Source organism: Macaca thibetana, chromosome 4 (genome assembly GCF_024542745.1).
Source record: "Macaca thibetana thibetana isolate TM-01 chromosome 4, ASM2454274v1, whole genome shotgun sequence".
NCBI lineage: Eukaryota > Metazoa > Chordata > Mammalia > Primates > Cercopithecidae > Macaca > Macaca thibetana.
Window position 1 is genome coordinate 17,306,780 of NC_065581.1, and position 15,210 is coordinate 17,321,989.

The 15,210-nt window shown below is 43.3% G+C and overlaps 1 protein-coding gene across 1 annotated transcript; it reads left to right on the forward strand.

Annotated features, from left to right (window-relative positions):
* Positions 1-1,513: 1,513 nt before the first annotated feature.
* On the forward strand, positions 1,514-14,777 carry RBM24 (RNA binding motif protein 24). Its single transcript, XM_050788046.1, has 4 exons — positions 1,514-2,295; positions 3,342-3,465; positions 5,241-5,295; positions 12,662-14,777. Exons 1-4 carry the CDS (start codon positions 2,128-2,130, stop codon positions 13,023-13,025), a joined length of 711 nt encoding a protein of 236 aa, XP_050644003.1. The 5' UTR covers positions 1,514-2,127; the 3' UTR covers positions 13,026-14,777.
* Positions 14,778-15,210: the final 433 nt, after the last annotated feature.

Genomic DNA, 15,210 nt, shown 5'->3' on the forward strand with positions numbered 1-15,210 from the left:
ATTCTTTATTTTTTTTTAATTGGGTGAAAAAAATGTTTTTAACTTTAATAGATTTCTGATTTCTCTATATCTCCCACTGAGGGTTCAAACTTAAAGAAACCAATGACCTCAAAAAGTCAACCTCATGAGGAAGTCAGCAAGATGAAAAACGATATTTAATGTTTTGCACAAGAATATTTGCATTCCCATTGGCCTTTGCAAATGCAACATTTCTCACCCTCTTGGGTTGACTGGCAAAGGTGCCCTGGAGAGAAACACAGTATGCACCTCTCTAATGGTTAACATACCGAATTGTTTTAATGGAATAAATGGTGCCGCTCAGGGGCGATTAATGTAGGGACTGTAGGGTGGATTCCTGGTAGAAAGGACTTAAAAGGAAATTGTGCACCAACAATGGTGGATGAAACCTTCTGCTCACATTAAATATTTTCATCCAAACCTCAAGTATGACTGAATGATTTTAAGGCCTAATTGAATGAACTCTCAATTAAAAGTAGTTGCAAAAAGCTGATGTAAAGTCATAATATATATGGGGTGCTCTGTGTTCTACAAATGCTTTCAGGTCTGCAGGTGGAAACCACTGGTTATGCAATCAGTTGATTTCAAAAAGTATACCTTTTACATTTACATCCAGATAAAAACAGATGAGGTCAAGCCACTAAACATTCTTGTAATTCAAATAGAAGGAAATAGATTAATTGTTTAGAAAAAAAAAAAAAGGACGACTTATGCTGAGACATCTGTACCAATCTTCCTGAATAACTAAGTTAGGGAGGAAAGACAAATTTGGTGACTGTGGGGGCTAAAGTACTAATTTATGGTCCTCTGAAATAGAAGGCGGTGCCTGATGGACATAGGTATCTCCAGTTACTTGGTTTGGCTGGGCGGTGCGCAATTAAGGCTAATGGTTTTCCCAACTACACCCAAGCGCTAGATCTTTCTTTTCCTTCTGGCTCTACCTCACTGATTCTCCCCAGCACCGGTTTTTGGGGGCCAAGGAAAATTGGGGCCCTCCTTCTCACTCTTCAGACCCCAGGGTGTCCAGCTTGGGTATCGTTAGGCCGAGCTCCTTGACCCCCCGCACCCGGGAGGGGATCTTCCTCTCAGCGAATCGCCCCAGGCCTCTGGGGACCCCAGTTCGCCAGTCCAGGTCGCCGGCCCTGTCACCGAGGCCTAGCCCAAAAAGCTAGCGTCGTCCACTTTGGAAAGCAACGCAGCTTCCTCCTTGGGCACAGTCCCCGCACCCTGGGTCCCGGCTGGTGCTGCGCCGGGTCCCTAAGACTTTGACTGGTTAGAGCAGGCGACGCCGAGAGCCAGGCCGCCTACAGGCGTCTCCAGCCCTACCCCAGCGCCGGCTACAGAGCCGGAGCCCCGAGCCCCAGCGCAGCGCCGCGCCGGGAGAGAAGCAGCTGTTCCCAACAGCTGGGGGGCGGCGGCGCCCGGCGCCCCAGGTGCTGCCGCGGCCAATCGCAGGCGTCCGGCCCGCCCCCCTCCCCAGCCGGGCGTCGACCCCCGGCCCGCGGGGGAAGGGAGCAGAGAGGTGGAGAGCCGTCCTCTGCACTCGTCTTCCAGCTCCCGCGGCGGGAGGGACAGACCCGAGCCGAAGCCGCGCGGAGTCCCTCGCCCCTAGCCCCGCCGCCGCGCCCCCCGCCCGCCTCGGCGCTCGGACGCTCTCCCCGCGGACCCTCCCCACACCCCACCCAAGGCACCTGATTCCTAAGGAAGAAAAATCTACCTCTAAAGCACCCCCTTCTTCGCTTGAGGACTACCCTCTCTTTTCATTTTTGGCCTCCCCGCCGGGTGAGTGGAAACCGCTTGCACATTCTATAGAACCGGATTCTAATCCAGACGATCCGGAGAATTTGTACGGTGACCGGCAGGGGGGGCGGGAGGAGAGAGCGAAGTCAAGTCTCCAGGGCCGCTGGCGACTTCGGAAGCCGCGCGCCCCGCGCCCTCGGCCGCCCCCGGCCTCTCGCTCCCGCTGCGCCGCCGCCCTCGCCCCCTGGCTCGCCCTTGGCCCCAGGCGGCCGCGAAAGGGTGCGGGAGACGCGGAGCCGGAGGAGGAGGCGCAGCCGCTGCCCGAGCCGCAGCCGCAGCCGGAGTCCGAGCCGCGGGGCGGGCGCGAAGATGCACACGACCCAGAAGGACACGACGTACACCAAGATCTTCGTCGGGGGGCTGCCCTACCACACCACCGACGCCAGCCTGCGCAAGTACTTCGAGGTCTTCGGCGAGATCGAGGAGGCGGTGGTCATCACCGACCGGCAGACGGGCAAGTCCCGGGGCTATGGATTTGTAAGTTGCACGGACGGGGGGTTGAGGAGAGGGACGGAGTGGCGCCTGACCCCGGGGATCGGGAGCTTGGAGTGAAGGGCTCGGCGTGACCCGTGAGGAGCGCCGCGGGGAGAGCGGCGCTGCCCCTTCGCACCGGGGTGAACTGAAACTTTGCTAGGGGAGAGGGCCGGCGCCAGCCTCGCAGGGTTCGGAGAAGACCCAGCGCTGTGCGAGGTCGGGGGCCGGGCAAGGCAGGGCAGGGGTGGAAGGAGACAACTGTAATGACCATCGGATTTGGGGTGCGGAGGGTTGCGAGGGAGGGGCCGCAACCCCAAACAATTGCAGCATTCCTGGGCTGCAGGCCGGTTGTTAAGCGCGCTGTTGCTTTGTAAAAATGCGTGTGTTCTGGTGGTGTGGCTGGGGCAGGGAGGGGACACCCCACGAGGTATGGGGCTGTTCCCCTTGTGTCATCCCCCCGCCTTTTAATTGCAAAGGTAGGTTCTTTTAAAGGATCATCCTAGGGCTCTTTGCCGAACTGAAACAGAGCATATTAAGCTTCCCTCCTAGAGATTTAAGCGTGCAAATTCAGCTGCCGAAGAGCAGGGAGCCCCAGAGTGGGACAATAGCTATTGTCGTTGGGGAGTGTTTTCGGGAGGTTGGGAGCGTTGGGCGGATGTGAGGCTGGACTTTCTTTAAAGCAAACGGTGCCTCTGAGGCTGAGTAGGGACCTGGGGGGCGGGGGAGTCGGGGAAGGAGGATCTAGAGTTCCAAGAATTTAGGCTTCCAAATCTCAGCTAGGCCCTAGTAGCACCCTTAAGATTTCAGGGGTGGGGCAGGGTTAGAGGGTTTCTTTTTTTTTTTTTTCCTTCGTCTACCCGCTCCCCCCACCCCGCCCGCCTTTTAAAAATGGGAGATCAAAGAGGAGGGTCCAGCCGAAAGAAGAAAAGAATAGAAAGAAAGTTTGATCTCAGTTTTATCATGAATGACTTCTCCATTGTGATTCTTGATTTCCTTCAGGGGTTAATGTAGAGGTTATGTATGTATGTCTGTGTGTGTCTGTTGCTAAGGTCACCATGGCTGACCGGGCTGCTGCCGAAAGGGCCTGCAAGGATCCCAATCCCATCATTGATGGCAGAAAGGCCAACGTGAACCTGGCATACTTAGGAGCAAAACCAAGGATCATGCAACCAGGTGAGAAATGTCTGTCTCCCCTACCCCCCTCTCCAAGAACCGCCCCCCCACTTACGGGCGGGCTGATTCTCTAATTTAGAAGACATTGTCTCCCTCTGTAGATGTGTTTAGTAAACTTGAACATGGCTTGTTATTCTACCAAGGCATTAAACATAAAAGAGTTGTAAATACTCCTCTCAGGGCTTGAAATGTACCTGTGTGCAAAAATGGATCTTGGGGGTCTGAAGAGTTTGTACAGGAGGAAGAGTTAGTCATGACTCACCTGTTTCCTATATGACATACATTTGTAGTCTGCTCTCAGTTTTCCAATTTTTAGCCACCTGTAGATAATTCACAGGTGGATTATATTAGCCAAATTTGTCGACTTCAACTAATGTATTTCCCTACTTCGTGGTGCCTCTCCTTCCAGCACCAGTTGCACTGTACTCAGAGCAGGCAATCTGACTTGAACACAGACCCAAGGGAAGCATTAAGGGGTAGGGGTGATGTCCAAATGGTAAAGGTGTTTTTTTGTGTGTTTGTTTTTTGAGATGGAGTTTCACTCTTGTTGCCCAGGCTGGAGTGCAATGGTGCGATCTAGGGTCACTGCAACCTCTGCCTCCTGGTTCAAGCAATTCTGCCTCAGCCTCCCAAGTAGCTGGGATTACAGGAATGCGCCACCACACCCAGCTAATTTTGTGTTTTTAATAGAGATGGGGTTTCACTGTGTTGGTCAGGCTGGTCTCGAACTCCTGATCTCAGGTGATCCACCCACCTCGGTCTCCCAAAGTGCGAGCCACCGCGCGGGCCCCAAATGGTAAAACTTTAACATAAAATCACAGAGTATTGGCAATCAAAGAAAACAGAAATTGCGCTTACTCAAAAACCCTTGCTACAGACAAAGAAACAGGCTTAGAGATGAGAAATATTTTACTTATGTTAGGTAGCTATTAGTTGCCAAAAGGGAGCATCTTTTTGTCTATGGGAAAACAATATCTCTTGGATTATTGACGACACTGCCCTTTGCATTAGCACAAATAGTTGAGAGTTGATTTTTAAGCAAATATAATCTTTTCCTTGGTCAGGCATCTTTACTTGTAAAGTTTGATTAAATCATGTACTCTTCACTTCTAAGCCTTTCCATCTGAAATTTTGGGACGAGGTTGACACTTCCATCCAAACAGGTTTAAAAGGAAACTAGGTTGTCAAGACAGTGAGTGCTTGTGCAAATATTCATGGGCATTAAAAAAATTTGTCTAATACATTGTGGGTATGTAGTATCCAGAAATACATTGTGGGTATGTAGTATCCAGAAAAAGTGTGTGTGTGTGTGTGTGTGTGTGTGTGTGTGTGTGAGAATTTTGAATACTGAAAACTAAAACCCATAATCTTTCAAAGCATTGTCTGAAGCATCTCAGAACATTCCAGATTACAAAGACTTTTCATAGATTGTGGTTCAAAACTGTAAGAATATTTGAGATGTAACTTCATTGTCAGATCCTGCTGTACTTAATGTTATTTCATGAACATTTTCCCAAGGTCTGATTCTGTGTCTGCCAACTAAACTTTGCAGATTTTTTTTTAAGTTTCCACTTTTCCCCTATTAAAACCTTTATTTTGAATCAACGATAGCATTTATAAAACTGACTTTTAAAAATATACATACATACAGTTTCTTTAAAGTGGCAAAAGAATGGTTATCTTTTGTAAGTGGAAGTTGTGATTGCATTTTACTTGTACGAGTAATAAATGCCTAACCATGCACAAATAAAGAATGTGGTATGTTTTGTTGTTAGGTTTTGCCTTTGGTGTTCAACAACTTCATCCAGCCCTTATACAGAGACCTTTCGGGTAAGTTGATTTATCAGACTTTCTGAAGTTTCAGTATGACTATCATTTGTTAACCTGCCTCTTTGTTATATACAGATAAGATCATGATGTCACAGAATGTTCCTGGTTATATAATTTTATATATATATTTGTGCATTTTTAATGCTGATACTATAAATATTTTTAGATGAGTCAAGTTATCTGACCAAGTATGCAGCCTCCAAACGAGACAAAGTTTGAGCTTATGATTAGCAAAACAAAACAAAACAAAAATACCAGGTATGACTTGTGTACAAGACGATTGTGTCCCATCACTATTACTACTGTTCAACTTGACTCAATTTTATTTATCTCTTTCTAACCTGACAGGGCTCGTATACAGTTAAGCTAACTGATCAGAAGGATACCATGATAAGAGGTGGAATAGTTCTGTTTGGAATTAAACTCTGTAACCAGTAGACTCAGACACACAAGCTCAGATGGTGATTAACGATGCATGGATGTTGGTGTTGTTGTTTTTATTTTTCACAATAGTCAATAGCCCTTCGTGTGCTTTATTTTATTTATTACAGTAATGAAGTGGTGTTGATAGCTAAACTGTGTGCTTTTTACTTAATTGAAAAGAGCTGTAGTGAAAGTGTTTTCTTTTCCTTGGGGAAGGGGCTCTTTGCGTTTTGGTTTTGGTGGTGGTGTTGAGGGGTGTTGACTTTTGATTTTGCCATGGGAAGCAAAGGGCCTTTTTTTTTTTTCCTTGCTTTTAAGCTGTAGCCTGTGACTTCGTGTTTAACCATATTTTTGTAGTGAGTGCTAAATCGTGTGATTTCTCTTTGTCAGAATACAGATTCATTGCTTGCATGTCCTAAGTTTCTGTTTTATGGGAAATTTTCTGGGAATGGGGTTCTTTCTTTTGCAATGTGTATCCACTTTTAGACCATCTAATTTAAAGGTTCAGCAACTCTCATCAGATTTTATTAACATAAGCCAGTTTTTTTGAGTAGTGTAGCACTAACCTTCACCTTTTGGACCTAACTCAGGTGAACACGTGTTTATATTTGTGTTGTCTTTGGGTCTTGTGATTACCATTTTTCCTGTTCCAAGGTCCCCAGTTCTCTTCCATTCAGAGGTTATATGGGTGGGAGATCACTCCCCCCCGCCTCAATTTATCCTGGACACTAGATTCTGTTTTGGCTGTATTCTACCTGATGAACATTCCTGTAACTCTTAACGCAGGATACTTAAATTTTCTTTTCAAATGTTCATGTTGTTGAAAGAGTATTTTACCCTCAATAATAATTTCTTCTCTAGCTTAGGACCTAAACATCCACCTGTGTAACCTGGAAGGCTGGAATCTGTCTACATAGATGGTTGTCTACCATATGTGTCTCAAAGAATAGGTTTTAAAAAGGAAGTAACAATAACTTGACTTGGAAGAGTCAGGTTATATTTCCCATGACCACCTCCTTATAGCTCTAACATATCAGTAACTACTGTTATTGTCAACTACTTTTTTTTTTTTTTTTTTTTTTTTTAGCTGTGGAAGACTCTTCTGTCAATATGATCAGAAAGGGCCTTCCTATATCCATAGCTATTTATCAGAGCCCCATCCAAGCCAACCCAGATACTGACAACAAATGGTGGGTTGATGGGTTCAGCTATTTCTGTGGGTAATTCATTTAGACTATCTGTTTAAAGTGGGATTAGGGAGGAGAGCTTGTATCTGAAGGTGTGATGTGAGCTTAGTGGTGAGTTCACACTAATAATCTTGAAACAGTTATAAAATGGAATCAATCAACAGGTAGTTGCATGTGTTTATTTTTTCACTGTGCCAGTGGGTGATGCAAAACGAGGGAATCGCACATTAGTTTGGGAACCAAAAGTCATGCAAAAACCAGTCAAGAATTACTAATTGCTAAATGACTTGGTATTGTTTCAAGCACAAAAGGAATTCAGAGTAGCAAGAAAATAGATGAGGTGGAGGAGTTGAATAAGGCTGTGGTATGCGTGGCAAGTAGACTGGCACTAGACTTGTACCACTGGGTATGTCATAGGTAAAAGGAAGACTGAGTATGTCTGGAGGGTATAGGATGGAGTGAGCCGAAGCAGAGGCATAGAGGAGAAGACTCAGTGTGTGGAGAAACCAGACTGTCTAAGGTGGATCTTGAGAGCTGGGCATAGGAATTTGGACTGGTTTTGGAAGTCGTTGTAGATCAGTCCTTAAGAAAGAAGGTAACACAAGGAAAATTAGAACCACCAGTGTAAGATGTGTCATATGGAAATTTGAAAGCAAATGTGTTTTGATAGCAACCTTTTGTTTTCCACTTCGTCTAATGTTAACTTGTCTTTATAAAGGATGGTAATTATTACTGTGTGCATGAATTGTTTGAACTTGAGATTCTTATTAGAAATAGATAGCATTCCAGGTGGATCAAGCAAGCTTTCTTTTTCTTTTTTAAGAGGTTCTCAACACTGCTCTAATTTCAGAGTCTGTACCTAACAAATCACACCTGGTCATCCTAAATTCTGTTTGAATGCTACATGTTCCTGTTTTAGGCCTGGAAAGAAGCTTGAGAATTTCAGATTTGACTTGACTTATTTGAAATTCTAGCAACTGAACTGTTCTTTTGAATGGGGTCCTTAAATGGCCCCCAGGTTGCTTTGGGCCTTTGAAGACAAAACCTTGGCCTAGGGGCCAGGCTCAGTGGCTCACGTCTGTAATCCCAGCACTTTGGGAGGCAAGGTGGGCGGATCACGAGATCAGGAAATCGAGACCATCCTGGCTAACATAGTGAAACCCCGTTTTCTACTAAAAAATACAAAACATTAGCCGGGCGTGGTGGCAGGCGCCTGTAATCCCAGGCTGAGGCAGGAGAATGGCTTGAACCCTTGAGGCGGAGCTTGTAGTGAGCCAAGATGGCCCCACTGCACTCCAGCCTGGGCGACAGAGTGAGACTCCGTCTCAAAAAAAAAAAAAAAAAAAAAGGCCAGGTGCGGTGGCTCACACCCGTAATCCCAGCACTTTGGGAGGCCGAGGCGGGCGGATCACGAGGTCAGGATATCGAGACCATCCTGGCTAACATGGTGAAACCTCGTCTCTACTAAAAATACAAAAAAAAAAAAAGTTAGCCAGGCGTGGTGGCGGGCACCTGTAGTCCCAGCTGCTCAGGAGGCTGAGGCAGGAGAATGGCGTGAACCCGGGAGGCGGAGCTTGCAGTGAGCCAAGGTCGCGCCACGCACTCCAGCTTGGGCGACAGAGTGAGACTCTGTCTCAAAAAAAAAAAAACAAAAAAAAAACAAAAACACCTTGGCCTAAAAGGAATTTCCAATGTAGCACAGTGGGCAGATGTAGAAAAACTTGTAAACTTGCTGAACAATATTTTATAGTTTATGTTTGAAAGAAGCATTTCCTTATTGAAACCTTGGAGAGGGGAGGCTACAGACCTGTGAGTAGAAATTTCTGGGCTAGTTTAGATCAGGTTGAACATAACTTAAACATTGACTCAGTATGCCTTTAAGTGCTCAGTTTTATGCTGGGTGTGGTAACACTGTGCTTAGTATTTATAGTGTCCACTAAGGAGGGCAGGACGGACTGTAACTGACACTAACCAAACATCTGCCATATGGATTGTAATGATAAGGGATTTACATAAATTACATAATTTAATTCTCACAGTATTTGTTGAAGGCATTGTTAATATCTTTTCCAAAACTAAGACACAGAGAGGTTAATTAACATCCCCCGATCACAGAACTACTAAGTGTTAGAGTCTGATTCTAGGTTCAGAATCACGGCCTGCCTGACCTCAGAAGCTGCGTTCTTTCCTCTTTGTCAAGTTGTAGCCCCAAAAGACAAAACTCTTATTCTCTCATAATCCAATAAGAAAGCCAATAAGCACCAAGAAGGGCTGTCCATGTGGCTTCAGATAAGAGAGATGGACATCAGGGCAGTGAATGGGATTCAGAAGTCTTCATGAAGGAAGTAGAAGTCGACCTAGGTTTTAAAGAATGGTGGAGGGTAGGGAACTCTTGTATTGAGTGCCTACTATATTTGTCATTGTAGACTCTCTCCACAGATAATTTTATTTAATGCACAGCAATCCAGGGTTGTGAGATTATTAGTCCATTTCACATATGCAAAATATGAGGCTGTGTTAAGACACGATAGCATGAAAAAAAGAAAAATATGAGGCTAAAAAATAAAGCAAATTTCTGAAAGCTCTACACCGAGTGAGTGCTAGAGCTAGGTGAGTGGGATTTGGATTTCAGCAGGTAGAGACAGCATCGCGGTGAGGGATGAATGACATGAATAAAGGGCAAGGATCTGGGAATGTGAAGCTTGTCCAGGAAACATAAAGGAGCCCAGTTGACCTGGGTTCGAGGAAAGGTGGAAGGAAACACTAGAAAGGTGTTTTGGAGCCAGAGGCAGTCTGGGTATTTTAGCCTAGAATGCCAAGGCTTGAGAAATTTGCACTGAGTTTGGTTTGTTAGGAGCCAAGATTACTTTGAGCAAATGAATGAGATGGAGACTTTGTCATCAAATGAGGTGGAGACTTTGTCATCAGTTGCTGTGAGATAGATTGGAAGAGGAAACCAGTTAGGATATTTCTTCAAAACCAGTTACGATGTTGCTTCAGAAGTCACATAGAGATGTCAGTGGAACCTGAAGAGATGGGAAGAAAAGGAAAATGTAGTAAATTTTCTTTGAAAATTACCAAAAGTATCTTCTTTGCACTTGTGCTTTTTGTAACTACTAGGCATGCACATTTCATAGTTAAGGAAAAGACATTGGTAAATGTCTAATAGGAGGGAGATTCCCAGATCACCTTAACGGGTTTCTCAGACTATTAAAAAAACTCCTAATTCAGGATTTCATTCCGAAGTGCCACTTGAACCTTTAGTCCAATTCTGCCTTCCTTCCTGACCCAGGATATTTTAGGCTCTCTGAGGTCTTTTGGGTTCTCCTTTTCCCTAAGCCTTAAAATGTTCTAGGTTTTCATTTGCCTTCCAGACGTCTCTTTAACCTTTGCCAAACTTCATGTAGGAGTCTGATAATCCACTGAACTTTCTTTATATTCTCATTGTTTGACATTGTGAAATCAAAACTATTTCCTAATGCGAAGTAAACGCAGGGCTAAAGCCCCGTAAGCAACCTTGCCTGTCTTCTAATGCGTTCTTCACAACACTTTCTCATGCCTTTTTGTAGGAGAAACATTTTCAGTTAACACCTTTGTTCAGAGATACCAACCTAGCACCCACAGTGTTGTTCTTGGAACTTTGAGAGTGAGTACAAGGGGTTAAGGTTTCAGTGTCAGTGAGATCCGCACTGGCTGGCGTTTGCAGCTGATACATGTTTTACTTTGGCCTTATAAAGACATTTTACCCGCTGGAAACCCTTGTCGCATGACAGGATCAAAAATAGCCCGGCTGCAGCCCCTGCTGTCCATCACCACATGTAAACTGGCATGAGAGTAGGCTCTCTTAGCCGTGTCTACACGTTGTGGAGGTGGCAGCCTCCAGGGACAGTGTTTCATAAAGCCACACCTGTTGCTGCGAGCGAGCCAGTCACCTGACCTGCAGCAGCGTTCTGAGTGTGTGCACGACCACGCGGCCTGGTTTCTGACAAGCAGTTAAGAACATCTCTGAGTGTCCTCATGAACACTTGATGACGTCGTTTCTCCTGGCACTGGGAAAGATCTACAAGTCTGGTAAAATCGAGTGTATTTTTATCATTGGGGCCAAAGTCCACTACCCTCTGAGATAAATTCATCTTTTCCATGGATGTTCGCTAATGAGTGCTTTCAGTAAAACTCTGAAAAGGCAAAGCAAAATCTATGTTTCTGAACAATCTACATGTGCTCTTCTCTGTTTTGAGTTCTTTGAAATTGGAAGATTGTTAACTTGTCCTTGTACTTCTTATAAGTTGGCTTTGCCAACAACCACATAGCATTCTAGTGTCATAATTTTAGATACAAATATAGGGGGCTTTAATGGAGATTATTTTAAAGAAGAAGATAAATCAGATATTCATGGTAGTGTTTCAGATGGGCAGTAATAAATTGCAAGAGTGAGAATGGAGATGCATGAAGTTTTTTTTAAATACCTCTTGTGATTTATTTTCTTAACCACATTAACTTTTAAGTAAGGTCATTGGAGTCTGTCTTGTATTATCTATGAATGTATAATTTTAAAAGGTACTGGTTTTGTTTGACTTTCTTGAACTTTTGCAGGATAACACATGATTATACAATTGATATGATTTGTACAAAATATCAACGAATAGGGCAGATTTCAAACATAACACTAACGTATTTCTGCTGATTTGGAGGATGAAATGAGTTAGTAGATGTGAAAAAAAAAGTTTTCTTGTTATGTAAACCTTTTAAATTTCTATTAATTTTAGAAATATTTAGTTGTACTTCCCTGTCCTGCCTTTTCCCTCAGCCTCATCATTTCCCCAAAACCCCTTCTGTCTGTCTTGCATAGAGATAAACAAGCTGGCTGACCCTCAGGTGCCTGATAGTCAAACAGGTTTGGTTGACCGTTGTGTCCTTATGAATTTTATGGGGGAAAAAAAAAGAGAAAGAAAGAAAATAAGTGTGCTGCACATCTCTTTGGGAATCACTGCCATGAATGTTAATAGCATTTTTGTAGCTTCCCACGACAGCCTCTTGTGACAGAGTGAGCTGCACTACAGTTCGTTTGAGAAGTGTGATTCTGCTGTGTTTACCACACTTGTGAACTTTTAAACTCCTTTTTTTTTTATTTTGTCGCCTGCTTCCTTTTTTAATTATTATTTTTAATAAGGGTGACTGAGGTTGCAGAGAGATTAATGTGTGCTGAGTCTGCATAGCAATTTCAAGTAGGGTTGCCATGATGATAAACATACGGATTTTGTTAACGTTTATGTTAATTTCGACGAACTGGTGATCACCCCACAGAAGTGAATAATTATGGACTACCTGTTGAGTCCTATATTCTTGGCTAAGAATTTTTCTGTTTACTTAATTAAACATTTTTATTTTGTGAACTCATTACAAAATTTTCCAAAGCTTTATCAATCGAGCACTTGTTAAGTATCTCATGTGTGTAGCCCTCATGAATCTTGATTTATTTTCCAAACTCTTGATAAACTGTATTTAACAGCTCCAAATAATCATACATGACAATTCTAGCAGGGAGGGTGTCACCATATTTTTGGGGTCCAGTTCTTGTGGGGGCACTCTATGACTTTGGCTACTGCCCGAGTACTCTCAGTGGACCACCAGAAAGTAGATATTGTGGCAACCCTATGCTCATAATAACCACTAAATTTGAGTTTGTCTTATCTTTGAAAAACATGCTACAGATAGGAGGTGACTACCGCCTGACTTTGTTTTCCATTTCTCAACAGGATACCTGCCCACTATGTCTATCCGCAGGCTTTTGTGCAGCCAGGAGTGGTCATTCCACATGTCCAGCCGACAGCAGCTGCCGCCTCCACCACCCCTTACATTGATTACACTGGAGCTGCATACGCACAATACTCAGCAGCCGCTGCTGCTGCCGCCGCCGCTGCTGCCTATGACCAGTACCCCTATGCAGCCTCTCCAGCTGCTGCAGGATATGTTACCGCTGGGGGCTATGGCTACGCAGTCCAGCAGCCAATCACCGCAGCGGCACCTGGGACAGCTGCCGCCGCTGCTGCAGCAGCTGCCGCCGCTGCAGCATTTGGCCAGTACCAGCCTCAGCAGCTGCAGACAGACCGAATGCAATAGACCAGCCATCTGATCAAAGTTGAATTGTTTTCTCTTTCCCTCCCAATTTTCCAATTTTTAGTAGCTAATAAGAGAGTTAACATTGACTTAACAGCTTTAAAAAAAAAACAGCCATGCTATTGTGAAGCAGAGTTATTATTTTTTTTATACTCCAGGTAGTGTTCTAGATGAGAAAGAGGTAAGAATGAGAGGAATGGGCACAATTTTGGAAATCAATCCCAAAGAGCCTGAGTAAATGAAAGGCCACTATGAAATGACGCCAGGAGTAACAACGGAACTTCACTTTTGTAACGGGATTTTTATTTTTGCTCTTTTTATAGTATCAGGGAAGCAAACTGCCTTTTACAAGTTAGAAAAATGCTGTTTGAATCTAGTTGAACCAGGGAATACAGAGCGAGCAATATGTAGCTTGAATTACATTTAAAAGCAGATTTTTTACAAACAAAATGGCGAAAGCACTGATTGTCGTTTTTAGCAGTCACTTAAGGCCTATAGAACTTTTTTCAAGTCGGAAGGTCCTGTTCTTACTATCTCAAAAATGGGCATCGAACAATCAATCTAGGAGCGTGGCAGTGGGTAAAATGGTGGACAGGCACCAAAGCTATTTTCTCATCTGTCCTGTGGATGAGTGGAACTGTGGAACAAGTGATGTGGAATTAATGGGTGCAACAGCTGTACAGACAATCAATAACACACAGTTCTGGAAAGAACACATCACTTGTGCTTGTTTGATGAGCTTGTCACATTCTAATCCCTCTCCCCATCCTGTTTCAATTTTGGGAAACTTGTATCTGCTGGTGTCAGCAACTCTGATTCTGAAATAGGATCCGGCTTTTACTACAACAGCCTTCTCTTTCTATTTATTGTGTCGACTCGTGGCTTATGAATAAAGGCAGGCAAAGTTTGCAGAACTGTCTTAAGGACATTTATTTTTTTTCCCTTTTTAAGTAATTTTACACTTTTTAGTATCTATTTCAGAGTCATATTTAAAACTATTTATTAGTGACTACAGTACATGAGACAACAAGGTTACTGAGATTACAATTCTTCAAAGGTTAATGATAATGTGGTTTATACTGTGCCTTAATAGTAATGCTATTTAAGATATTTATTTTTAAGTTTTACTATGCTGCACTCTAAAGAAAGGAACTTTAGATGTGACACTGTAAAATTATGTATTCATCTCATGGCATAAATTATTTAGTAGGTCTAGATGTAGCGTATTAAATATTAACCTATTCAACTAAAGATGTTGACTTGGATTTATTTAAATTCATATGTGCACTGTATAAGAGAGTACTCTTACATTAACACATTTTAGTTTAGTTTTTAGATTTTTTTTCGAACAGTATATATTGCTAGTTTCATGCTTCCTCCTCTGATTTTGCCTGTGTAGATCTCATTTATCGGTAATTCATTAGTTTAACACTATTCTTACGTAGTCTTTAAATGCTGCTTTACATTTTTCTTCTGAAACTGCAATACTTGCAATTTTTATTCTTAAACTAAATTGAATACTATTTTACACTGTATTGGATTTTTATACTTGAACAATTTCATACAAGGGAAGACAGGTTAGCATTTTTATGGACTTTCTCCATTATCACTGGATTTACTTTAAGTATTCCCATACTAGACAGTGTTATGTAGACATGACTCTCCTGTGCAAATTATTTATTCGTTGTGTATATTGCTTTATAACATTTCAGATCTTCTAATCTATTCACTTGTATTAAATATAATTTTTAAAAACTTCTGTTGCATTGGCTGTTTCTAATTCTGTAGTAAAGGTGAATGATTTCTCTTTTGAACTTGAATTAATAGCCATGATTGATATGTAACATTTTCAGTGAGCATAATCCTCTCCTCAATGTCCTGGTTTTGTGCCTTTAAAGTAAGTTTCACTAACTCAATTATCTACCTTATACTTAGCAAATGATATAGGTCATCCCCTATCCCACCAGGGGAGACCTAAAGGACTTCATGTCACTGAAAACTGGTTAGCTGAAAGATGCCTTGGAAGGCGTGGGCCAGTAGTAGAGAAGACTAGTCAGAAGCGGGACCAGCCCAGTGCTGCTGGGGTCAGGTAAACTGAGATTTGAGCTGGACTCCCACTTTTCAGCAGTGCGAGTGAAGCCAATTGCTCTTTGAAATTCACTTTTTTTGAGACAGAGTCACCCTCTGT

Bases quoted from the DNA above. Each gene is read 5' to 3' on its own strand.
- RBM24 (XM_050788046.1), top strand. From the start codon at position 2,128: ATGCACACGACCCAGAAGGACACGACGTACACCAAGATCTTCGTCGGG. The intron at 3,466-5,240 runs GTGAGAAATGTC...TTTTGTTGTTAG, and splicing joins ACCAAGGATCATGCAACCAG to GTTTTGCCTTTGGTGTTCAA. The intron at 5,296-12,661 runs GTAAGTTGATTT...ATTTCTCAACAG, and splicing joins CTTATACAGAGACCTTTCGG to GATACCTGCCCACTATGTCT.